This window comes from Chrysochloris asiatica, unplaced genomic scaffold (genome assembly GCF_000296735.1).
Source record: "Chrysochloris asiatica unplaced genomic scaffold, ChrAsi1.0 scaffold00354, whole genome shotgun sequence".
NCBI lineage: Eukaryota > Metazoa > Chordata > Mammalia > Afrosoricida > Chrysochloridae > Chrysochloris > Chrysochloris asiatica.
In genome coordinates this window covers 1,344,396-1,369,522 of record NW_006408872.1, presented here as the reverse complement: position 1 = coordinate 1,369,522, position 25,127 = coordinate 1,344,396, and the positions used below count along the sequence as shown (strand labels likewise).

At 42.7% G+C, this 25,127-nt stretch overlaps 1 protein-coding gene across 1 annotated transcript in view; it reads right to left on the bottom strand.

Moving 5' to 3' along the window:
• DIP2A (DIP2 disco-interacting protein 2 homolog A (Drosophila)) overlaps window positions 1-25,127 on the bottom strand; it is a 183,560-nt gene that overhangs the window by 13,594 nt on the left and 144,839 nt on the right. The window contains exons 21-28 of the mRNA XM_006876117.1: window positions 24,464-24,578; window positions 18,059-18,260; window positions 16,442-16,551; window positions 16,286-16,366; window positions 15,463-15,586; window positions 3,251-3,372; window positions 3,011-3,122; window positions 1,816-1,925 (exon numbers count right to left, since the gene is read on the bottom strand). Coding sequence (XP_006876179.1) covers window positions 1,816-1,925; window positions 3,011-3,122; window positions 3,251-3,372; window positions 15,463-15,586; window positions 16,286-16,366; window positions 16,442-16,551; window positions 18,059-18,260; window positions 24,464-24,578 — 976 coding nt within the window. The remainder of the gene's footprint in view (window positions 1-1,815; window positions 1,926-3,010; window positions 3,123-3,250; window positions 3,373-15,462; window positions 15,587-16,285; window positions 16,367-16,441; window positions 16,552-18,058; window positions 18,261-24,463; window positions 24,579-25,127) is intronic.

Genomic DNA, 25,127 nt, shown 5'->3' with positions numbered 1-25,127 from the left:
TTTTGGTAATTTTTTATGTTTTCTGATTACCTCCAGGAAGATGTGATCAGGATGTGGTCTTCCCTTTTCACTCTCCTTATTGCTTAACTCAGAGTAACTTTTTTGGGCCTCAGTTGGCCCTGGGCCTCGGCGGCAGGGGGCCTCAGGCGGGTGGGTTGAGCCTAGGGTAGGCGGTTTGGGCCTCTGGGGGCCTGGTCATCAGCGACCAGACTGCAGGAGGGTTGGGCCTCGGGCGGGTGTTTGGGCCTCAGGTGGCCTGGGTGTCAGCAGCTGGGCATCGGGCAGCTTGGGCCTCAGCGGGCGGATTGGGCCTCGGGGGGCCTGTGCCTCGGGGACCGGGCTGAGAGTGGGTTGGGCCTCAGGGGCCCTGGGCCTCGGCGACCGGGCTACGCGGCAGGTTGGGCCTTGGTTGGGCCTGGGCCTTTGTGACCAGTCTGTGGGCGGGTTGGGCCTCAGGGCAGGCCTTGGCCTTAGTGGGAGTGTCTGGATCTTGAGGGGGCCTTGGCCTCAGTGGGCGGGCCTGTGCCTTGGGCATTCCTGAGCCTCGGTGGCTTGGCAGAGGGCTGGTCTAGGCCGGGGCAGTAAAGGGCTGGGGGTCGTGGCTGCAGGGAGGTAGTGTCCGTACTTGATGACGTAAAAAATGCCTCTCTCAGTCTCTCTGTACCATGGGTACCCCGAATTTCCTGATATCCGCGCCGATATCCCTCTCTATTTGTTCGGCTTTGTTAGTTTATGCTTCCTTTTCTCTGGAAATACAGCCTTCTAAGTGGGGTTGCTCTAGCCCTGCATTTCAAGGTCTGCAGGGGGCAGAGGCACTTGCCGGTGCGGGCGCGGAAGCGGGAGCCGCATGCAGGCAGGCAAAGGCTTAAAATGCCTGTAATTCCTCAGCAATTTGACCTTTTAAAAAAAACGAGTTCAGAATGTTGAAATATAATATCTTATGTTTGTTCAAAGGCTGTCTGTCTGCTAGACAGAGGTTTCTTATGTGCAATTCCGCCCCTTTTTCCCGAGACTGCCCTACCTGAGCTGCCTGGGCAGGGAAGCGCCAGAAGTTGAAATCCCCTAGATGTGGTTTTGGTAATTGCTCCAATCTCCATATAATTAAGAATCAGTATCAATAACCTGAGCATGCCTTATATGCATGTGAAAGTTGGGCAATGAATAAGGAAGACCTTGGAAGAACGGATGCATTTGAGTTATGGTGTTGGAGGAGAATACTAAAAGTACCACGGACTGCCAGAAGAACAAATCTGTGTTGGAAGAATGCTCCTTAGAAGCCAAGATGGCCAAACTTTGTCTCTTATACTCTGGACATATTATCAGGAGAGAACAGTACCTAGAGAAGGACATAATGCTTGGCAAAATGGGGGTCAGCAAAAAAGAGGAAGACCCCACATTGGGTTGGATTGACACAGAGGCAGTAGCAAGGGGCTGAAGTGTAGCAACGACTGTGAGACTGGTACAGGACCAGGCAGTAGTGGTTTATACTATCGTGCAGAAGGTCATTATGAGTCGGTATTGACTCGACAGTCCTTAACAACCAAAACAAAGCAGGGCAAAAATCTATAAAATCAAACTTCAGAGTAATAAAGGAATTTTAGCTGAGCACTTGGCTGAGTAAGGAAAGGGCCTCATCCAAGCCACCCTCTCCTCAAGGTCAGAGCCTTATATTAGGAACTTTAGACATTAATACAAGACTCAGAATATGTGTTACTGTCAGGCTCACCACACGCTGGGCCTCCTGGTGTTTAACACAAACTTTAAGCAGCAGCGCTGGTGTTCTACTTCCCAGCAAGCACAGTTGGAGAAACTCACCTTCACACCTGCTAAGATTCCTGTGGTAGACACACTGAAGTCCAAGTAGGCAAGCACGTCTGGGGATGGGGGCCTGAAGATGCTGGCAACCTTCTTTTTCGGTATGTCATCTAATAAGAGGGAGCACCAGGATGTGTGTTATGGGGCATATTCTGACAACATAAAACCTCTAGGCCTTCACAGGCAGGAGATAAAACATGCCTGTGCACACCAAGACCACAATGGGCTCACTGTGACTGATATGGGAGGACAGTAAGGGTAGGGAGGATACAAGCTAGTGGGGCTACGCAAGAGTGCTTTCATTTCTGAGAGAGAAAGTGAGGGAAACACCAAAGTTCCCAGAGCTCATGGCAGAGTCATGGGTGGCCGCAGGAGCCCCAACCACAGAAAGGCTGACACTGACTGGGTTACGAAGGTAGCTTCTCATAAGGGTATTGTTCTTGTATGAGTCACAGGCTGTAGATGCCCTGTGTACAGATGAAGGCACCAAGGCTTGGTGGAGCCAAGTGTCATCTAATGCATAGAGGTGGCCAAATGGCCACACACTGTCCCATAACAGCTGTCCCAACACAAGTCTGTGCCTATAGGCAGCATGAGAACCTAGTCTTGGCTGATAGGATACTGCTTGCTGGGCACAGTGGGAGGAATAGCCTGTTTACTTGCTGGACAGGTGCTCAAAAAACATAGCCATGTACAGGATGGATAGGGAGTAATGCTGGCTTGGGTGCCTCAAGGGGCAAGGGGCAGGGTGTTCTCCACCCACAATGAGCCACCCTTCACCAAGCTGACTATAATCAGAGGAATCAGATTCAAGACAGGAGGAATGCAGCAGCATTTACTACCGACAGGTAATGAAACTGGAGGCACCGCAGGAACTATGTCTCCGAGAGCAGCAGGAAGCCACAGACCCCAGCCAATTCACCCAAGGGGCAACAGAGGAGCAGAGCTGGGATTCACACCACAACAGCACTGATGGTGTGGGCTTAGGGGCAGACAGGGCATGATGGCTGGGCAGAGACAATGAGAGAACCTGCCATCATGAGGCTCTCACTCAACTAAATGCTACCATAAGGCCACAGCGCTCAGGGAAGGCTCCAGTCACTGAAGCCCACTTCCTGCTGTTGACTGCCAAAAGAGCAATCCTCATAACAGAAAAGAAAAAGGATCTGTTCTGGCAAGTGCAGGTCGCTTGTACCTGTGTCTAAAATGGTTGGCCAGGTCTTAACGTCCACAGCGGCAGCAGCCTCCTTGGACTTGAGCAGCCGCATGATGGCCTGGGTTGTGAGGACACATGCAGACTTGCTGACCTGCAAACAGTACAACAGTGTCAGGTCAAGTGAAACCACACCATTGGGGCAGGAAGGAGGCCACCTTGCCCTCCCCTCTCCCACGTGTTCCGCTGAAGGACAGCCACGTCCTGCCGTGTACTGCACACCTCCACAATCATCTTGACGGTAGGCAGTGTGGTAGCCAGGTTCTGGGGGTGTGGGGGTCGCACGGTAACGGGCACACAGCCGCAGTACAGGCAGCCGTAGAAGGTAGCGATGAGGTCCACTCCTGAGGAAACAAAGGTTATACACCAGTCAGGACATGCTCATCATCACTGTGGAGAATATTTTGATACAGCCAAGGACACTTTTCTGAAAAGAAACATGTCCACAGGAAGACAAAGGGGAAATGAATCATGTTTTATTTGTGATACAGTCAGTATCAGCTTAAACAAACATAGTATTTATTAAACACAACAATGTGAGTCACAGATCATGAGGGAGGAAAAGGTCAGGGCCAGGTCATTATGCAGGGAGAGGACTGACCAGGAGTAGTCTGTCCTACCCAGAGCCACAAGGGAGACAGCTGGAACAAAGCCTATCTTCTAAGGTAGGCACAGAGCCAATGGTCCGCACAAACAGGCCATGCTAGGTCTGCTGTAAGAACAATGCCTGAACTCAGACTCCTGACAGGAGGGTATAGTGGTAAGACAAGGTATGAACTGACCTGTGAGGATGCACATCATGTATCCTCATCTGTGGCTGTGGCCTCATCTTGTATCCTCCCTCAATCACACTGCCCTCTCTTCCCTGTGCAACCACCCATCCAGTCCACTGCCTCTGACTTCACACTTCAAGACCTGCCCGCACAGACCCCTCTAACCACTAACAACAGGCGAAACTGGAATGCTCACATATAGCTGATGGAAATGTAAAACGATACAGCCATTGTGGAAAACAGGTTGGAAGTTTCTTCCAACTGTTAAACATAAAACAACTGGAGGATCCAGAAATTCCAATCCTAGGTGTATGCCCAAAAGAACTGAGAGCAGCTACTCAAACCAAAACCTATATATACACCAATATTCACTGACACACTGCTCACAACAAACAAAAGGTGGAAACAACCCAAGTGTTCAGCAACAGATGAATGGACAAACAAAAAGCTGTGCATAATGAAGTGGAATATTATTACTCAACCTAAAAAGAAATGAAGTCCTGATGCATACTACACGAATGAACATTGAAAACATTATCTGTGTGAAATAAATCAGCCACAAAAGGAAAAACACTGTATGATCCCACCTATGTAATGTATTCGAGTAGGAAAATGCAGAGACGTAAAGTAGATTGTTGTTGCTGTTATGTGTCGTGGAGTCGGTTCTGACTCATAGCGACCCTGTACAGGATTTCTGAGACTGTAAATCTTTATGGGAGCAGAAAGCCTCATCTTTCTCCTGCAGAACAGCTGGCAGTTTTGAACTGCTGACTGTTCGCAGCCCAATTCATAACCACTACGCTACCAGAGCTCCTTTAAAGTAGATCAGTGGTAACCAATACCAAGGGGCAAGAAGGAATGCATAATGGGTTTGTGTTGTCTGGAAATAGACTGTAGTGATGGTTACACAGCATTGTGAATGTACTTAATGTCACTGAGCCACTCAAAATGGCTAATGATGAGTTTAGTAACATATATTTTATAATAATGAAAACAGTATTTAATCATTAAAAAAATTAAGGAAAACAACAATGAGATATCATCTCATACCAGTAATAACAGCAAAGATCAAAAAAGTAGAGGACAATAAATTCTGGCGGGGATGTGGAGAGACTGGGACACTCCTGCATCACTGGTGGGACTGCAAAATGGTCCAACCTCTCTGGAAAGCAATATGGCGCTTCCTCAGAAGGTTGGAAATAGAAATACCTTATGATCCAGCAATTCCTCTACTTGGTATTTACCCACAAGAAATACGAGCCATAACACGAGTAGATATATGCACACGATTTACAATATAGCAACACTATTTACAATAGCAAAGAGATGGAGACAACCAAAGTGCCCATCACCTGAAGAATGGATAAACAAACTGTGGTTCATACACACAATGGACTATTATGCTACCTTGAAGAATAACAAGGAAGCTGCAAGTCACCACATAACCTGGATGAACCTTGAGGACATTATGTTGAGTGAAATTAGTCAGTCACAAAAGGAGAAATACTGCATAGGACCACTACTGTAAAAGACTAAGAAAAAGAAACCATACTAAAGTGTGTGTGTGTGTGTGTGTGTGTGTGTGTGTGTGATTCTTTGCTGGTTGCTAGTAGGATGTGGGGGGAGGGGAAGGGGAGGGAGGGGAAGGTAGAACACAAGGTAGGGAATAGACACATGATAGTTTGGGTACTAAGGATGGGGGCAATATACAAAAAGGGAGAGGGGAATGGAAGAACAAAGTAGATGGGAGAACATGGGCTAAGTGGGACAGAGGTAAAGAATGATGTATGCACAACCTTGGGACAACAGGGCTCTAGGATACAGGGATTGAGACATTGTTGGAATGTGCAAAAGGGGGGAAATAACACTGTTAAGATGCTTGGCTGTCTTTTGAATCTTGGTTTGCCTTGCATACCATTATAAAATAGACATTGGAGGAGGAGAGAAAAAAGTCAGAAATATCACCTAGAAAGCTTGTAAGTCCGTCTTCTGCCTATAACTGATTGAGATACCTAAAATGGGACTACAACGTGCCCTGTGAAGGAGGCTTCCTGTGGAGCCTCTGTATTACATAAGACTATAGGTGGAATCCTGAACAATATCCAGAATCTTCAGAGGTGGGAAATTTCCACTTGAAAGGACGGGCAGACCAGCCTGGAGCAGCTAGAAGAACAGAAGATACTTCTTGAAACAACGACTGACAGAAAAACTATAAAACAATATAGGCAGACCGACTGCTTACTATAAGAACAAGCAAGTTGCTCACCCAGGAGACATCAAGGCAAGTGGTCGGGTCCCCTCAGAGCAAACCCCTTCCAAGACAAAGACTCAATGGGAATACACACTCTGATTAGTGATCACATTTGTCACTGATAAGGGGAAATGAGGGAAAAACAGCAATGAAGCTGCGAGCTAAGCCCTACAACGCTCAACAGACTCCTGTGAACCTGAGTGGAGACCTAGTTGGCCAGCAGTGTGGCAAGACCTGGGGACTCTTGGGCCCAAAGTCAGTGACATAGCCATCGAGGACTAGAGTGGAGAGTGAAGTGTCCAGTTGATAAGAAGAGAGGGCATATGTATAAGAATACCCACACTTGCAGATAATACCCACTTGACCTGGCTTCAATGACCAGATGATCAGAGCTCAACTAGAAGAAGAAAGAAGAGGAACAAAAGAGTACTCTGATACAATTTGATGAACTTGACTTACACCTATGAATGCAGTGGCTCAAAAAAGGGAACAAGAGTTTACAGCAAGGATCATTCCCACCCCCCTCCATACACAGAGGAGATACGGATGGGCAACTTGGACACCAGCTACCCAAAGTTGGGGGGCTACAAAGGCAAGAAGTGACTGACTTACAAGCTTTCAAGAGGGGACCTAGATCCAGAAGGCATGGAGGAAGGGAGAACCTCCACTGAGTAGTATCCAATCTGTCTAGGCGGGGCTGACAAAAGGAAATGCGGATAGGTCTCTTGTGATACAATAGTGAATAATTGTTATCGGGACTGATTGTGAGGGTTGGGACTGTAAAGGTAGATGTTTTGTAAGGAGGGGAATGATTAACTTTGCAGTATAGGAGCGGAGGTCCCTGGGACCAACAAGGGAGAAGAGCAGAGAGCAGGACCCTACCCAGAGAAGCAGTGATCCCTGAGATGGAGGCAGAGATGATGACTTGGAGAGATGGAACAGTTGGGGACTTTAGACCCAGAGAGGGAGAGGGACTATGTGCTGACAACCGGTGGGCAGGCTTGCAGGGTATACCCTTTGATTGGTTGATGATACATGGACGGGATTGTAACCATGGCAATGAAATGATATACAATAGGAGGAATGTAAAACTAATGTTCTCCCATGTAAACTAACACATAATTCACAATAAAACATTTATAAAAAATTAAGGAAGAAATCCATGTTGTATGACGAGATGCTGAAAGGGTATTAACTAAGACTCAGCAGTCGCTTCTATTAGCTATCAAAGTAAAAAAGGAGCAGAAGTACAATAATTTCATTGTAATAAGGAGTATATGAAAAAAAAACCCAAAACAGCAATAATAATAACAAATACTATACTAAATCTCAAAACAATGAAAACCATCTCAATTTACAGGGAATTAGACACATCAACAACAACCAAAAATGAATGTATGGTCACATATGCAGGTGTCTAGTCATATATGCGTACAGGCAGGTTCAGGTGAGTATGTGAGTGCACTGACAGAATGATCTATATGTATGTGTGTTGCTGTCATTGTTGTGTGCCACTGAGTTGTGTCCTACTCATAGCAACTCTGTATAGGGTTTCCAAGGCTGTAAATCTTCACTGGAGCAGAAAGCCTCATTGTCCTCCTGTGGAGCAGCTGGTGGGTTTAACTGCTGACCTTCTGGTTAGCAGCCCAGTGGGTAACCCATTACACCAAAAGGGCTCCATATACACATGTGAACATACATACATATGAGCGTAGGTCAAAAAGTACTGCTATGAAATCATAGACACCTTTATTAAATAAAAATACCAAAATGTGAAGCTATTGTTTCTAGACATAACCTCCTTCTAGGTCTATACATTTCTGAAGGCGGTGTTTCCATCTCTCTAACTCTTCCCCCCCCAAATTTAACATTCTTTGATCTACAACATGCTCAAATGGCAGTTTGGGCATCCTCAAGGGACTCAAATCAAATTCCTTTCAAATGCTCTTTGAGTTGAGGAGCAAAAAGATCAGGGCTATTGGGGTTTTTGCCAGCAAAATTCTTGAAGGACAGTCCTTGCTCCCCTTCAAAAATGAGAAGGTTCACTGCTGTTATGAAAAACAAAACAAAACAAAAAACAATGGGCAAACCCTCCTTGGTGTAACTTTCCTGGCCCTTTTCTCATCAATACAGTTTTCTCTTTCTTTTAGAATAATTGTTGACCTTGTGGTCTCAATAAATAGTTTTTTAATGGAGCTGTGTACTCTGGGTTAATATCCTTCATTTTGTGGGCCAAGCTGTTATTTTACTTAAAGGTGATCTCATATGATCGTTTTAAACCTTGAGGTTTAAATAGTATCTCAGGGTGATCTTCTCAGAGGAGTCCTCCAATATCAACGTACCTGAAAGTATGGACTCTGTGAGAATTTGCATTCTGTTCTGTCTCCAATTCTATCAGGGTCCATCTATTGTGGTCCTGATCAGAGCAGTCAGTATTGGTAGCCAGACACCATGAACTTTATGATACCAACCGACCAAGTTGTCCCATGAGACTAGGGTCCTAAGATGTCAAACCCAGAATACCATTCTCGCAACGTGTTTGGTTATACCTGAGTAGTATCTGTAACTGTCCTTTATAAATATATAAGTAAAAAATTATTGTTAGTAGGGTTGCACAAGTTTATTCCAAACAGAACATGTATCTGTGATCAGTGGATGACTGCAGACAAGTTCTCTCAGCAATACACTTGACTTAGTCTTGTTACGGTATCTTAAAAAAAATAATAATAATAAAAGACCTATCAAAACCTAGGGGATCTACTGGGCCAGGTAAATTTAATACAGAGAGATCAGTTTAACATATGGCTCTGTTTTGGGGATTTCAAAGGGATAATCTTGATAGATTTCCTTAAAGTACAATTGACCACGATGAGGTAAATGGAGTAAAGTTTTTGGGACCTTTATTTGCTGAAGAGACGCAACTCAAAATGAGGAGAAACTGTTACAAACATCAATTAATGATAGGAACATGGAATATATGAAATATGAATTTAGGAAAATTGGAAGTGGTAAAAAATGAAATGGAATGAATAAAGACTGGTATCTTAAGTATTAATGAGCTGAAATGGACTAGTATTGGTCATTTTGAATCTGACAATTATATGGTTTACCATGCTGGAAATGACAAATTCAAGAGGAATGGCATCACATTCATCATCAAACATAACATTTCCAGAGGCAGGTAGTAAGATAGTAGACTAGGCAGAAAGGCTGTAGGGGCCCTCTTCCACAAAGATTCAGATAATCAAATGACACAGATGCAGATAATAGTCCTGGAACTCTGAGCTTCAGATAAAGCAGTAGAGAAATGGACTGAATGCTTACTAAGAGAGAGAGCTGAGCAGACATGGCAAAAAAAAGGAAAGACTGCTGACCTGTGCCCAATGACCAGATGCTGGACAGCTATCTTGAGCTTTTGTGACCAACTTCATTGGCATACCTCACAGAAATAAAAGTACAATTTTTTCTTGTTCTCCACATTCCCATGGTGACCATAGGCAAGGCCAGTCCCTACCAGTGTACACCCCAAGGGGAGCTCTGCTTTCCCAGCAGTCAGAGCTGCAACAGAGACATGCATCCTGGTGTTGGGCCCCACTAAAGGAGCGGGGAGCTGTCCGCATTGATCCTGCTCAGACAGGCCCTGCTCTAAATCTGCAGTGTTGGCTGAGGACTAGCTCTCACTAGGAGAAGCAGCTGAACAGATGGGGATGGAGGGAGGAAAGAGACTGGAGATCTGTGCCAGCTGACCAGCTGGGGTGTGGCCTTCTTGAACTTTCATGGGAGCCTACGAAGGCAAGAAGGCGGTAGGTGGTACAGAAGCATACCGCTATTGGTGGAGAGAAAGGGGCGAAATTTGTTTTGTTTTCTTGTATCTCACATTACCCTGGTGACCAGAAGTGGGGCTGGCCCCCATCCATGTACACTCTCAGGGAAGCTGCTGTTCTCTGGGCTGTCGAAGTTGCAAGCAAGTGTGTAGGGAGCTAGCAGCACCAACCCAGCACCTGGAATCACATTTGGCCTATTCCAGACCTGCAAAGCCTGACAGCTCTAGTCAGCCCTGTACTAGACACCCTTTCACCTTCAGCTCCCCTCTGATCCCCCACTTGCTTTAGAGAATGGGCAAACTACTTCTGGATTGGGTGCCCAGAACAGATAACACCTAGCCCTATAGGAACTCCATCTAGAGATTAGTGCTACTATCTCACCCTTACCAACCCATGACATGAGGTCCTTGGATGATGGCAAGAAACCCCAGAATTTTCCTCTCTGGGTCTGGCACCTGCCCTGTATTTTTTTCCCCTTTCACAGTTTTGTTTGTTTATTCTTTCTCCATCACCTTTCTCTCTCTTGCTTTCTAACTTTCTATCTCCACTTTCGGCTTTATTTTCCTACTTCTTTTTCCCAAATGCTAATGTTTCTTCATCAATTTATTTTTCTTTTTTTAAACTACTCTATCGACTCTTTCCCTTTTACTCATTCCTCTCTCTAACTGTGTTTGTTGTTAGGTGCCATCGAGTCGGTACTAACTTATAACGACTCTATCTGCACAACAGACCAAAACACTGCCCGGTCCTGGGCTAACTTCACAATTGTTGTCACACTTGAGCCCACTGATGCAGCCACTTCGCCAATCCATCTTGCGGGTGGTCTTCCTCTTTTTCTCTGACCATATCAAACATGATATCCCTCTCCAGTGACTGATCACTCTTGACAATATGTCCGACATATGAGAGAAAAAGTCTGGCCATTCTGGCCTCCAAGGAGCACTCTGGCTACACTTCTTCCAACACAGATCTATTGGTTCTTTTGGCAGCCCATGGCACTTTCAATAATCTCCTCCAACACCACAACTCAAATGCATCAATTCTTCTACAATCTTCCTTATCCACTGTCCAACTTTTGCATGCATACAAAGTTACTGAAAATACTATGTCTTGGGTCAGGCATACCCTTAGTCCACAAGCTGACATCTTCGCTCTTCAACACTTTAAAAAAGGTCTTCTGCAGCACATTTGCCGAATGTAATATACCATTTGATTTCTTGACTGCTGCTTCCATGAGTGTTGATAGTTGATCCAAGAAGAATGAAGTCCTTGACAACTTCAATCTTTTCTCCATTGATAAGAATGTTGTTTACTGGTCCAGTGGTGAGGAGTTTTGTTTTCTTTACATTGAGATGCAATCCATACAGAAGGCTATGGTCTTTAATCTGTATCAGTTAAGTATTTTAAGTCCTCTTCACTTTCAGCAAGCAAGGTTGTATCATCTGCATACTGTAGGTTGTTAATGAGTTTTCCTCCAATCCTAATGTTACATTTTCTTCATATAACCTAGCTTCTTGGATTACTTGCTCAAGCATACAGGTTGAATAAGTATGGTGAAAGAATACAACCCTGTCGCACACCTTTCCTAATTTTAAACCATTCAGTGTTCCCACGTTCTCTTTGAACAACTGACTCTTGGTCTATGTACAGGTTCCTCACGAGCACACTTATGTGTTTTGGAATACTCATACTTTGCTATGTCATCCATAGCTTGTCATGAGTCCCACAGTTGAAGTCTTTTGCATAGGCAATAAAGCACACGTAAACATCTTTCTGGTATTCTCTGCTTTCAGCCAAGATCCACCTGACATCAGCAATGATATTCCTCATTCCACGGCCTCTTCTGAGGCAGTTCTCTGTCAACGTATGGCTGCAGCCATTTTATTATTTTACTATCTTTTCCCTCTTTGGTTTTTAACGTTCCTTTTCTAGCAATTGCCTGCTTTTTTTTTTTCCTTTCTATTTTCTTCTTTTTTTGCTGTTGGTTGCTGGTTTGTATTCGTTTTCCTTCTCTTCTTGTTTCACCCAACAGAGGACAACAACTACATCTATACAACCCACTCAACCGTACTATCTACAGCCCCACCCATTGGGCAAGAACAAATAGCAGCTGCTATACACTGGATCAATGACACAACTAACATCAGCTAAATCCATTCTGCATTGAATTACACAAACAATGAACAGAGAATGGTGTACAAACTCATCTACTGATCAGATCAGTTGGAGGCAGTTGGTGCGTGCCTAAAACTACACTGACATACAATCATCTGCTTAACAAAAATATACACAATGTCTCAAAAGCAGCAGGAAATTTCTGTTTACACGAAGATACGGGACAAAGTGACTCAAACAGGTGATAAAAATGTAGAGCGAGAAAACATTTTTAAGGTAAAAAAGGCATGGGAGCTACCTGAGAAAGAATTCAAGAGAGTGATATTTAGGTACTTTCAAGTGACTGATGGAGTACTGGTGTGGCGCTGTGGGCAAATGCGTCAGACTGCAAAGTCATTTTAACTGCAAGGTTGGTGGTTCAAGCTCAACAGCTGCTCCTTGGAAACCCTATACAGGGTTGCTCTGGGTTGGCATCGACTTGATGGCACTAACAATGGGTTGGAATTGACTTGATGGCACTAACAACAACAAGTGATTGATAGAAGGTCGAGGAAAACAAAGAATTCAGGAAAGCACTGCAGAAACAGTCAAACAAAATAAAGGACTGGAGATAATACAAACTCTGCAAATAGAAATCCAGAGGCTAATAATAAGATTTCAAAAGGCAAAGGAGTATATTTGAATCAATGCAAGTCCAAATTACTAAGTTTGAAGATAAATCTCTCAATACTAGCCAGCTATAAGAACAATCAGAAAAATGAATGAAAACATCTGAACAAAGTCTGATTCACATGTGAAAACTTGCTGGGTTGGTTCTGATAAACTTATGTTGTTGTTTGTTGGTAGGTGCCATCGAGTCGGTACCAACTCATCGTGACCCTAGCTGTTGAAAGAAAACTTCTTGAAATATCATGAAACACAAGAAGATAACCATTGAAAACGCTGAATGAATCCCAAACAGGAAAGACCCTAGAAGAAAATCACCAAGACATATCATAATCAAATTCTCAAAAATCAAAGACAAGGAAAGTAGCTCAGAGACAATGAAATCTATCTACAAAGTAGAACCAGTAAAATTAAGCTCTGATTTCTCAGCAGAAAACACTCAAGCAAGAAGGGAATGGGGATACATATACAAAACTCTGAAATAATGGCATGAAGTGGCTGGCTTACAAGCTTTTATGAGAGAGTTTAATTTCAGAATGAGGGGGGTTAGGTAGAATTCCCACTGAATAATTTCCCTTTTTTCCAGATGGATCTGGTGTCACCAGAAGGTGACAGGATTTTACGACTCATTTGTGAATAACTGTTAGCAGGATTAATTGCAATGGTCACAACTGTAATTGTAGAAGATGTGTAGCTAAAAACTGGGAGTAGTTTATCTGTCATTTCAGGAACAGACAATCCCAAGATTATCAAGGAGGAAGAGCATGAGTGGAGCATGATCTCTACCTAGATAAGCAGTGACAACAGAGATGGTGGCAGACGCAGTGGCATGGAGAGACAAAGCATGGGACTTTGCCGATGAACTGAGAAAGTCTGTGTGCCTGTGAGCAGGAGGTTGGCTGGCAGAATGTGCCCTTTAAACATTTAAATGAATATACATTCTTTGTTTTGTAAGTTTAAAAAAAATACTTAGGAATAATTTTAAAAAAAACACTTAGGAATAATGATCTTACTTGAAAATGTGATTGATTGATTTATTCACGTATTCACTGATTTCACCACAATTAATCTCCACAGTGCTATAAATTTCAAATATTTGATTCTAATGTATCTCATTGCAAGTTAAAATAAGGAGATACCATTTGTGGTAATAAGTATTTATGTAATTACATTTAAAGCTGAATTTTAAAAAAAGAAAGCTAAAGGTCTTTTAAAAGACAGGAAAGAAAGAAAAGACAAATATGGATGTCAGAAGAGACTATGAAACTTGCTCTGAAATGTAAAGATGCTGAAGTGATAAAAAAAAAAAAAATGAGGAAATGAAAGAGCTAAACAGAATTTTTCAAAGGGCAGCTCAAGAAGACAAAGTCAAGTATAATGAAATGTGCAAAGACCTGGAATTAGAAAACCAAAAGTAAAGAACATGTTCAGCATGTCTCAAGCTAAGAAAAACTGAAGAAAAAAATTCAGGCCACTGGAAGCAATATTGAAGGATTCTATGGTCAAAATTCACCATTTGTCTTGCAGCTTGTACCGTGGTAGTTTGTACTGTGGTAGCTCGCATGCTGCTGTGATCTGGAAACTAAGACCAATATTTTAGATGCCAGAGGGTCAACCATGATGGACAGATTTCAGATGAGGTTCCAGATAAAGACAGACTAGGAAGAAGGAGAGATGGACTACTTCTGAATATTTAGTCACTGAAAATAAGTGGGACATTGTCAAATAGCACTAGAATATGGCATATTGAAACATGATGAATAGCCAGAATATTGTCAGATATAGTACTAGATGATGAGCCACTCAGTTTGGAAGGCATTCAAAACATAACTGGGGAAGAGCTGTCTCCTCAAAGTACAGCTGACTGTGAAGACGTGAATGGAGTAAAGCTTTCGTGTCTGTTCTGACTCATAGCAACCCTGTATTGGGTTTCCAAAGAGTGGCTAGTTAGTTTGAACCACTGACCTTGCGATTCAAACCGACTTTGCAGTCCAGCACATTAACCTGCAGTGCCACACCAGGACTCCTTAAATAAAGTGTCTGGAATCCTAAAATGGAGATTGGTCGGTTTTGCATCACACAGGGCTTAAGGTGGATCTCATAAATGCCAAGAAAGAAGATTCAGGAAGAGTGAATGTGTCCTTTGGACAGGATCCCTGTGCTAAGAACCTCCTTGCACCTGAGATAGCAAGAGAAGGCAGCAGAACTAAGAGACTACTATGAGACAGAACTGACCAATGGCACAAGAAAGCTCAGTACCTTCGGGCAGAAGGCTTGCTGGCTGACTGGGATGACTCAGGACACATGCTAGAAGTGAGAAAGTTGAAAACCTTTGTGTTGAGGCTTACTGGCAGAATGAGGTGCCTCTGGGCACTTTAAACCCAGTAAAGGAGTAGAGTGTTGTGGTGCTGTACTGTCTTTTTTTACAGTTGTACAAGAAAAAGTAGTTTTCAAAAACATTCTGTCTGGTTTCGTCTTCTGAGTCTGAAGCCATTGCAACAAATCCTTTTTTAGAAGCCAACTGAAAAATGGCATGGTGTCATCATTATCTGACTTCCTCTAACTTCATAAGAGAGCCGGAAGATCAAGATCAACAGCCCAAAGCTGATTCCTACGAGGCAGAGGTCAGACCTGCCTCCAACTTTTATTCCACTTCTGACATCAACTATTCCTCCTGGTGTGCAGGAGGAGAGGGGCAGTACCTATAGGAGAGGGGTGAAGTGTAGGGAATAGTAATCTGGAAGGGAAGAGCAGGGTAGGTTTGCTGTTAAAGGGATCCACAGGGGACACTCCAGAGTCACTTACCTGGAGGATACACCAGTGCTACATGGTCTCCAATGTTCAGTCTTCCCCTTTCCATCAAGGCAGCAGCCACACGTTCAGCTTTCTTATGCAGCTGCACACAGGTTGCCGTGCTAGTCACAGTGCCCTGGGAGTAAACGTAAAGGAGTGCATGAATACATGAATACACACAAAGCCTCCTATTCTCCACAATGTCAGCAACACATACTCTGTGTACACTATATGCTATGGGCTCCTATAATCAGGACTTAGATGGTATATCTGCATTGCAAATACATCTGCTCCTCACTTACTATCACATCTAACACTTTGCATCTACAATACTAATAAATCTACTATCTATTTTGAACATTAACAACACACGTCTGGGGGTAACAAATGCTGAGGTGTGAGGTGAGAGTAATACTAATGTGATGGTTATGGTTATGTGTCAATTGAGCTAGGCCATGATTTTCAGTGGTTTAGCAGTTATGTGATAATCACCCTCCATTTTCACATAATGGTGATTTTTACATATAACCTGGTCTTTAGAACCTAACCATACAAATGAAGAGTTACATTATCTTTTCATTCAACATTTAAGAGTATCTATATACCTAGTATTCTTAAATGAAAAAATCTGGAGCTGGTGAGAATTTAATTTCACTGCTAAATACAAAATCAGTGAAAGTATGATTGTGTAAATCATATGAAAATTGAATGCTCTACAGAGAAAAGGCAGACAGAATAAAGTTAGACAGGAGAGGCACCACCCAAAAGACCTGTTATGCCTTGAATGTAATGCTAACAGACCTGGAGTGGCCCGAGCCTGCAGGCAGCTGCTCACCTTGGCATTCAACAGCAGGAAGAGTGGGTGGTCAGGTGTGGTATGGGCGCGCCACTGCAGCACATCAGCCAGGAACAGAAACTGTACAGAGAAGGCACCTGAGTGACTGGGTCTCACTGAGGTACCAGGGACATGCTCTGAGGTCGGGTACCTTACCTTCCTTGCCTGGTCACTGTCTTCTAGATGGGAGAGCTCCCTCCCAGAGGCCTGGGCGAGCCTCTTCCCAGCAACCAGATTCCCAACAATCATGGAGGCTGGACCAACTTCTGGAAATAAGGGAAATTCTCAATGAAAAGTAAATGGTTTCTTGTAACTTTATTGTCATCAAATTTTACTCAACAGACTATATGCAACCTCAGTCACATCAAATTCTTAACATATGATATATTGTTTAAGTACTTACTGTATTTTACATATAAATCAGAAAACCAAATCTTCCTGATTCAATGCATTTTATTTAGTGCTGTGTTCTATGAAAGTTAGCATGCACTAAAAATTTTCATAACCAAACAAAAGAAAAACTGCATATAATAGTTAAACCTGTCTTTAAAGTAGTTGCTTATTTTTTTGGCTTTCACATTTTTTATTGTACACCAGAGCTCCATGATAAGAAATGATGGCAGAATCAATGACTCTGGCTTTATGCTCAGTGACACTTGTCTAGTGTTTTCACCTGGCAAGGTGTTCTAATATGATAGGCCCCAGCCCCGCTTTATTAGCATCACAATTCAATTTTGAAATGTTGAGTCAAGAAGGGAGTACGCAGATGGTGACTCACTCTGACAAAAGATAAGTGACCCTTCACATCTATTTTCTTTCCATAATAAATGCAGAAACAGATTGTATTCTTAGTCAAGAAAGTACTTAGTCAAGTACTTTAACAGAAAAAAATATATTAAATTACTTGCCCCAACAATTTCCTGTACAGTGGATTATAATTGTATAATGAACTTAAAAAAAAAGCAGCAGCAGTATTTTCTTTTATCTGTTTTAAATGAGTTGCATCTCAATTCCATCCAATGTCCCCTTGTTCTTTTTTTTTTTTTTTAAATGCTTTCTGGTGAACTATGTGATAGTTTATATGTGAGAACGTTAGTTTTACATTCATTCTATCGTATATCGTCTCACTGCAATGGTTACAATCCCCTCCATGCATCATCAGCCAAACAAAGGGTATACCCTGCAAGCCTGCTCCTTGGTCGTCAGCACACAGCCCCTCTCCCTCTCTCTAAAAGTAGTTTTTAAATAAGTAAAACTCATGAAGGGGAATATGACTACATGTTAAATTTTCAGGGTCACATTAACCCTGTGTGGCTGTGGCAGACCCCAGGAGCCAGGGGGGGCAGCTCGTCCTCCCCATGGTCTCAGCACCAGCACGGCTTCTGAGGACACAGAGTTGTTCAACAGGTTCGTTCAAGTCTAGAACCCCAAGTGTGCTTTGGTCACAGCTTCTACTCCAAAGGGATCACCTGCTAACCTCTCAAGCTATGATGTTGTGCTGGGATTTCATTATCAAAATTGGCTAGTACCAATTTCCACTGGGAAGCAGTGAAAACAAAACCACAGGAGAAGGTACAAGGTGCTCATAGAACCAGAGAGGAAGAGGTGGTGGTGAGCCTGGTTCGTGCTCACACTTGCTCTTGTTCTGAATCCCCAATCCCAAAGACATGGCTGTCCTGAAGAGTGGTACAATAACACTTTCCCATCTAATCACAACTGTGCCTACTGTCTGTTGTGATAATGGACAGGTGCATGCTGTAAAGCAATGCTCACCTGGTTGCTTCTGACGAGGTTTGGGAAGGTTGGTAACACAGGTGTGGGGACACATTAGCACATTACATGGGTGCAGAGTCCCCTCCAGGAAGCGCTGTTTGGTTTCAGAAATGTGAATTCCACCGAGGGGAGCCTTGGGCAAGGTGTTCGCAGGAACCAGAGCTAGGCAGTACACGCCCACCTGGTGGATGCTGTCGATGGCCTGGTGGGAAGGACGCAGGACACGGTCTGATTGTGCATTTGAAGACCCAGCTGAGGATATGCTGGCAAATTCAAGGTGGTAAGAAGCTGAAATTTGTGGTAACATCACAATTTAAATGGTTAAAGGGGACAGTCATCTCTTGGGTATTATATGTCAAATGTGAAAAACAAGATGGCAGACGTATGTATATATTTTACCACTTACCTAAGGAAGGGAAACTTGCATATTCACATACTGAGTACATATATACATACATATACCTGTAACTGCTTACATTAAAATCTGGACAGTTATATAAACCATAAAAGCAGTCTTAAAAGACTTCTTTCATATACATGTATAATCTGTTTGTTGTTAAATGCCATCAAGTTGGTGCTGATTCACAGCGACTCTGTAAAAAAGGGTTTCCAAGACTTTACATCTTCAGGGGAGCAGAAAATCTCATCTTTCTCCTGTGAAGTGGCTGGCATTATATGGAAGTGTCCAGTATTATATGGAGCCACTGTGCTGGACTGCAAAGTCAGCGATTCAAACTCACCAGCTGTTACTCTGAAACCCTATTCAGGGTTGCTATGAGGTGGAACTGATCTGAGGGTAATGAGCAACAACCTATACATGGAATTCTGGTGTGGTGTTGTGGGATAAAGTACTGGACTTCAATATCAGTTCGAACCACAAGGACAAGAAGTTGTTGCTGTGAAGCGCCAACGAGTCAGTTCCAACCCACAGCAACCCTGTATACGGTTTCTGAGGCACGTCTGGTGAGCCTGAACCACCAACCTTGCAGATCAAACCAACTTTGTGGCCCAACGCATTAACCCATGACACCACACCAGGACTCCCAGGGACACTAGATATATATGGGCAGTAGTTTCATACAAAAACCACAAGATTTGTGGTTTGAGCCCACCAGCCACTCCAGGAGAGAAAGTTGAGGCTTTCTTCTCCCGCAAAGATTTAGGCCTCAAGTGGTGATGAGTCAGAACCGACTTAACGACACTTTAAATTAATTCAGAAAAGTGCCAGGATACAAGATCAATTCACAAAAATCAGCCAGGTTTCTATACATTGGCAATAACCAGTTTGAAAATAAAACAAAATGAAGTACAATTCATGTTTATGGATTAGAAGACTTAGACTATGATTAAGATGTCAATACGAAACAAAGCCATCTACAGTGTCAACATAATCCTTACCAAAATTCCAACAGCCTTCTTTGCAGAAATTAAAAGTCAATTTTCACATATTTATGGAACTGTGTTGTTGTTCTTGTGGTTGTTAGATGCCATCAAGTCGGTACCAACTCATAGTGACCCTGTGCACAACTCAACGAAACCCTGCCTGGTCATGGGCCAGTTGTTGCCACACTTCAGCCCATTGATGCTGACATATTGCCAATCCATCTCGATGGATTCTTTTTCTCTGACCCTCCACCTTACCAAACATGATATCCTTCTCCAGCAACTGTGCCTCCTGACAATACGTCCAAAGTAAGAGACAAAGTTTGGCCATCCTGTCCTCCAAGGATCACTCTGGATGTACTTCTTCCAACACAGATATGTTGGTTCTTTTGGCAGCCCATGGCACGTTCAATATTCTCTTTGATCTTCATCAGTAAGTACTTTAAGTCCTCTTCACTTTCAGCAAGCAAGGCTGTTAAGGAGTCTTCCTCCAATCCTGATGCCACGTTTTTCATCATATAACCCAGTTTCCTGGATTATTTGCTCATCATACAGGTTGAATAAGTATGGTGAAAGAATACAACCCTGTCGCACACCTTTCTTAATTTTAAAACATTCACTGTTCCCATGTTCTGTTCAAACAACTGCCTCTTGATCCACGTACAGATTCCTCATGAGCACAATTAAGTATCCAGGAATATTCATACTTCTCAATGTTGTCCATAGCTTGTCATGATCCACACAATCGAAAGCCTTTGTGTAGTCAATGAAGCACAAGTAAACATCTTTCTGGTATTCTCTGCTTTCAGCTAAGATCCATTGGACATCAGCAATGATATCCTTCGTTCCACAGCCTATTTTGAATCCGGCTTGAACCTCTGGAAGTTCTCTGTCAATGTAAGCTTGCAGCCGTTTCTGTATTACCTTTAGTAAAACTTTACCCACATGGGATATCAAAGAGATTATCTGAAGATTTTCGCGTTCCATTGGGTTACCTCTTTGGAATGGGCACAATTCCGGATCTCTTCCTATCAGTCGGCAGATAGTTGTCTTCCAAATTTCTTGGCAGAGATGAGTGAGTGCCTCCAAGGCTGCTTCAGTTACTTAAAAGATTTTAATTTTTATTCCATTAGTTCCTGGTGCCTTGTTCTTCGCCAATTCCTTCAATGCACCTTGGACTTCCTCCTTCAGTATCATTGGCTCTTGATCATATGCTACTTCTTTTTTTTTGTTTTTTTCTTAAATGATTTATTGTGAATTATGTGATAGTTTACATGGGAGAACATTAGTTTTACATTCATTCTACCGTATATCGTCTCATTGCCATGGTTACAATCCCTTCCATGCAATCCTTCCCCCGTGCCCCTCGGGTCTTCAGCACACAGTCGCTCTCCCTCTCTGGATCTAAAGTCTCCAGCTGCTCCATTGTTCCACGTCATCATCTCTGCCTCCATTTCAGGCATCACTGCTTCTCTGGGTAGGGTCCTGCTCTCTGCTCTTCTCCCCTTGATGGTCCTAGGGACCTCCCTAGGACCAAAAAGTCAATCACTCCCCTCCTTGCTATAAAACATCCACCTTTACACTTCCAACCCTCACAGTCAGTCCTGATAACAATTATTCACCTTAATATCACAAGAGACCCGTCTGCATTTCATTGCATCAGCCCCGCCTAGTCAGATTGAACACTACTCACTGGAGATTCTACCTTCCTCCAGGCCCTCTGGGTCTAGGTTCCCTCTTGAAAGCTTGTAAGGCAGTCACTTCTTGCCTTTGTAGCCTCCCACCCCCCATTTTGGGTAGCCAATGTCCAAGTTGCCCATCCCTGTCTACTCTGTGTGTGGAGGGGGTGAGAATGATTCTCGCTGTACATATGCTACTTCTTGAAATGGTTGAACATCAACCATTTCCTTTTGGTACAGTGACTCTTGTATATTCCTTCCATCTTCTCTTGATGCTTTCTGCATCATTCAATAATCTGCCCAGAGAATCCTTCAATAACAAAAGTAGAGACTTCAATTTTTTCTTCTGTTCCCCCAGCTTGAGAAATGCTGAGCATATTCTTCCCTTTAGGTTTTCTGACTCCAGATCTTTGCATATTTGTTCTAATACTTGACTTTGTCTTCTCAAGCTGACCTTTGATATCTTCTGTTCAGCTCTTGCACCTTCTCATTTATTCCATTTGCTTTAGCATCTCTACACTGGAGAGCAAGTTTCAGTGTCTCTTCTGATATCCTTCTTTCTTGTCTTCTTAATGACTTTTTGCTTTCTTCATGTATGATGCTCTTGATGTCATCCCACAACTCTTCTGGTCTTCAGTCTTAAGTATTTAATGTATCAAATCTGTTCTTCAGATGATCTCTAAATTCAGGTGGGATATATTCAAGGTCATATTGTGGCTCTCGTGGACTTTTGATTTCAGCTACAGTTTGAATTTGCACATGAGCAACTGATGATCTGTTCCACAATCTGCCCCTGGCCTTTTTTTGATTGATGATATAGTTTTTTCATCGCCTCTTTCCGCAGATGTAGTTTGATTTTTGTGTATTCCATCTGGTGAGGTCCATGTGTATATACACGTCTCTTATGCTGTCTAAAGAAGGTATTTGAAATGAACAAATCATTGATTTTGGAGAATTCTATCATGCGATCTCCAGCATCATTTCTATCACCAAGTCCATATTTTCCAACTACTGATCCTTCCTTCCTCTTTGCTCCCAACCTTTGCATTCCAATCACTAGTAGTAATAATCAATATATCTTGATTGCATGTTTGATCAACTTAAGATTGAAGAAGTTGGTACAATTCTTCTATTTCATACTCACTAGTTTTAGTGGTTGGTGCATAAATTTGAATAATAGTGGTATTAACTGGGCTTCCCTGTAGGCACATGGGTATTAGCGTATCACAGACAGTATTGTACTTCATGAGGGATCTGGATATGTTCTTTTTGACAATGAATGCAATACCTTTCCTCTGCAATTTGTCATTCCTGGCATAGTAAACCATGTGGTTGTCAGATTCAAAATGGCCAATACCAGTCCATTTCAGCTTACTAATGCCTTTTAAGATATCGATGCTTATGTGTTGCATTTCATTTTTGACAATTTCTAATTTTCCTAGATTTATACTTCGTACATTCCATGTTCCAATTTTCAATGGATGTTTACAGCTGTTGCTCTTCATTTTGAGTTGTGCCCATCAGCAAATGAAGGTCACGTGGGCTTTACTCTCATGGGTTTTACTCCATTCACATCCTCACGGTCAACTCTACTTTAAGAAGGCAGCTCTTCCCCAGTCACATTTTGAGTGCCTTCCAACCTGAGGGGTTCAATATCCGGCACTATATCTTGACAGTGTTTCTGTTACTCATAGGGTTTTCAGTGACTAAATATTCGGAAATAGTTTGTCACTCCTTCTTCCTCATCTGTCTTCATCTGAAAGCTCATCTGAAACCTTTCCACCATGGGTGACCTTGCTGGTATTTAAAATACTGGTGGCATAGCTTCCAGAATCACCGCAATTGACAAGACACCACAGTACGACTAACTGACAAGACGACTTTTAGAAAACAGTCTTTACCAAAAATGGGACAAATACTGGTATAATTATAGACACATAAGCCAGTGAAATAGAATTGAAGAGTCCAAAAATAAACTTGTACATTACGATCAGTTGATTTTTATCAATGAGGGTGCTGAGATCAATCAATAGGGAAAGAACAGTCTCTTTAACAAATAGTGCTAGGATAATTAGATTTCCATATACTTCACACCATAAATGAAAATTTACCCCATATGGATCAAAGAGATAGATATAAGAAGTAAAATAAAAAATTCTTATGAGAAAATACACAAGTAAAACTCTGAGATCTAGTTTCAGACAAAAGATTCTTAGATATGACACAAAAAACATGGACAAAAAAGGACAAACTAAACAAATTGGATTTCATCAAAATTAAACTTGTCAATCAACAAGGTGAACAGAAAACCTATAGACTAGAAGAAAATACTGGGAAGCAGTGTGCTGCTTAACAAGTTTTAGCAGAGCTTCCACACTATGAAGAGATAGGAAGCAAGACTTAGCAATCTACCTCTGAAATCAGCTGACAAAATCTCAATTGAGCACAAAGGTCTGATCTGCAACGGGTTATGAGATGTTGCAGGTCTGGGTAGCATTTTGTTCTGTTATGCAAGGGGTCTCTCTATGAGTTGGAGGCTGACTTCATTAGCAACAACAAAAACATGCCATAATTTAATTTCCAGAATATATAAAGAACTCCTACAAATTAGCAATACAAAGACAAACACCAAAAAATACCAGGCAAATGATTTAAATAGACGTTCACAAAAAATATGAACAAATAAACAAAAAGATGTTCTGACATTAGTCATTAGAGAAATGTTCAATGAGACAACACTTCATCCCCACTAGGATGGTTATGAGCAGAAAAGACAATAACTAGTGTTGGTGAGAATGTGAAGAAATTGAAACCCTCATCCACTTCTGGTGGAATTGTAAAATGGCGCAGCTACTGTGGAAAACAGTTTGGTGGTTCCTCAAAAGGTTAAACGTAAAATTACGTATGATCTAGGAATCGCATTCCTAGGTGTATATCCAAAAGAATTGAAAGCAGAAACACAGATACTTGTACACCAACGTCCATTGAAGAACTATTCACAATGGCTAAAAGATGGAAACAACTAAATTGTTCATCAACAAATGGGTAAAGAAAATTCATATAAGGGGCCTTCAAAAGGTTCATGAAAAAATGGAGAATACCACACAGAATTGCAAAGCAAGCCCATGAGAGATTCATTTGAGCCCCACACAGCAGCACAGAAGCTCAGAAAGGCCACTGAGAGACAGTGAGAACAGAAGGAGGATAGATGGGTGAGGGGAGAGGGCAAAAATGTGAACAGAGAGGGCAGAGAGGTAGCGGAAAGGTAGGGAGCATAGAGAAGTAAGGAGGGAAGGCAGAGGGGTAAGGTGAGAGATGACTAGCGGAGGGCTCGCCTGCCTACCTGCAACACACGGCTCATCCACTGGAAGCTGTCCTCCTCTGAGGCGTCAGGCCGCTGCTCCGCCACAAGAACAATGCGATCATCGTGCAACACCGTCACGGAGAAGACGGCTATCCTGCAGCAGAGGACACAATTGTGATTGTGTGGCAGAAGACAAGTGAGGAATAGATGGGTAAAATACTGAATGACACAGAACACAGCAAAAGAAGATGGAAGGTATACAGAGCCACTGTAGCAAAAAGATATGGTCGATGTTCAACCACTTCAAGAGGAGTATATGATCAAGAACTGATGGTACTGAAGGAGGAAGTCCAAGGTACACTGAAGGCACTGGCAAAAAAATAGACTCTAGGAACTGATGGTTTGTTGTTGTTAGTGTCATTGAGTCAGTACCAACTCATAGCAACCCTATGCAGAGAAGAATGAAGCACTGCCCAATCATGGGCCAACTCACTACTGTTGCCACGCTTGAGTCCATCGATGATGCCACTTTGCCAATCCATCTCATTGGGGGTCTTCCTCTTTTTCTCCGACCCTCCACCTTACCAAACATAATATACTTCTCCAGTGACTAGTACCTCCTGACAATATGTCCTAAGTGTAAGAGACGAAGTTTGGCCATCTTGGCCTCCAAGGACCACATTGGCTGCACTTCTTCCAGAAC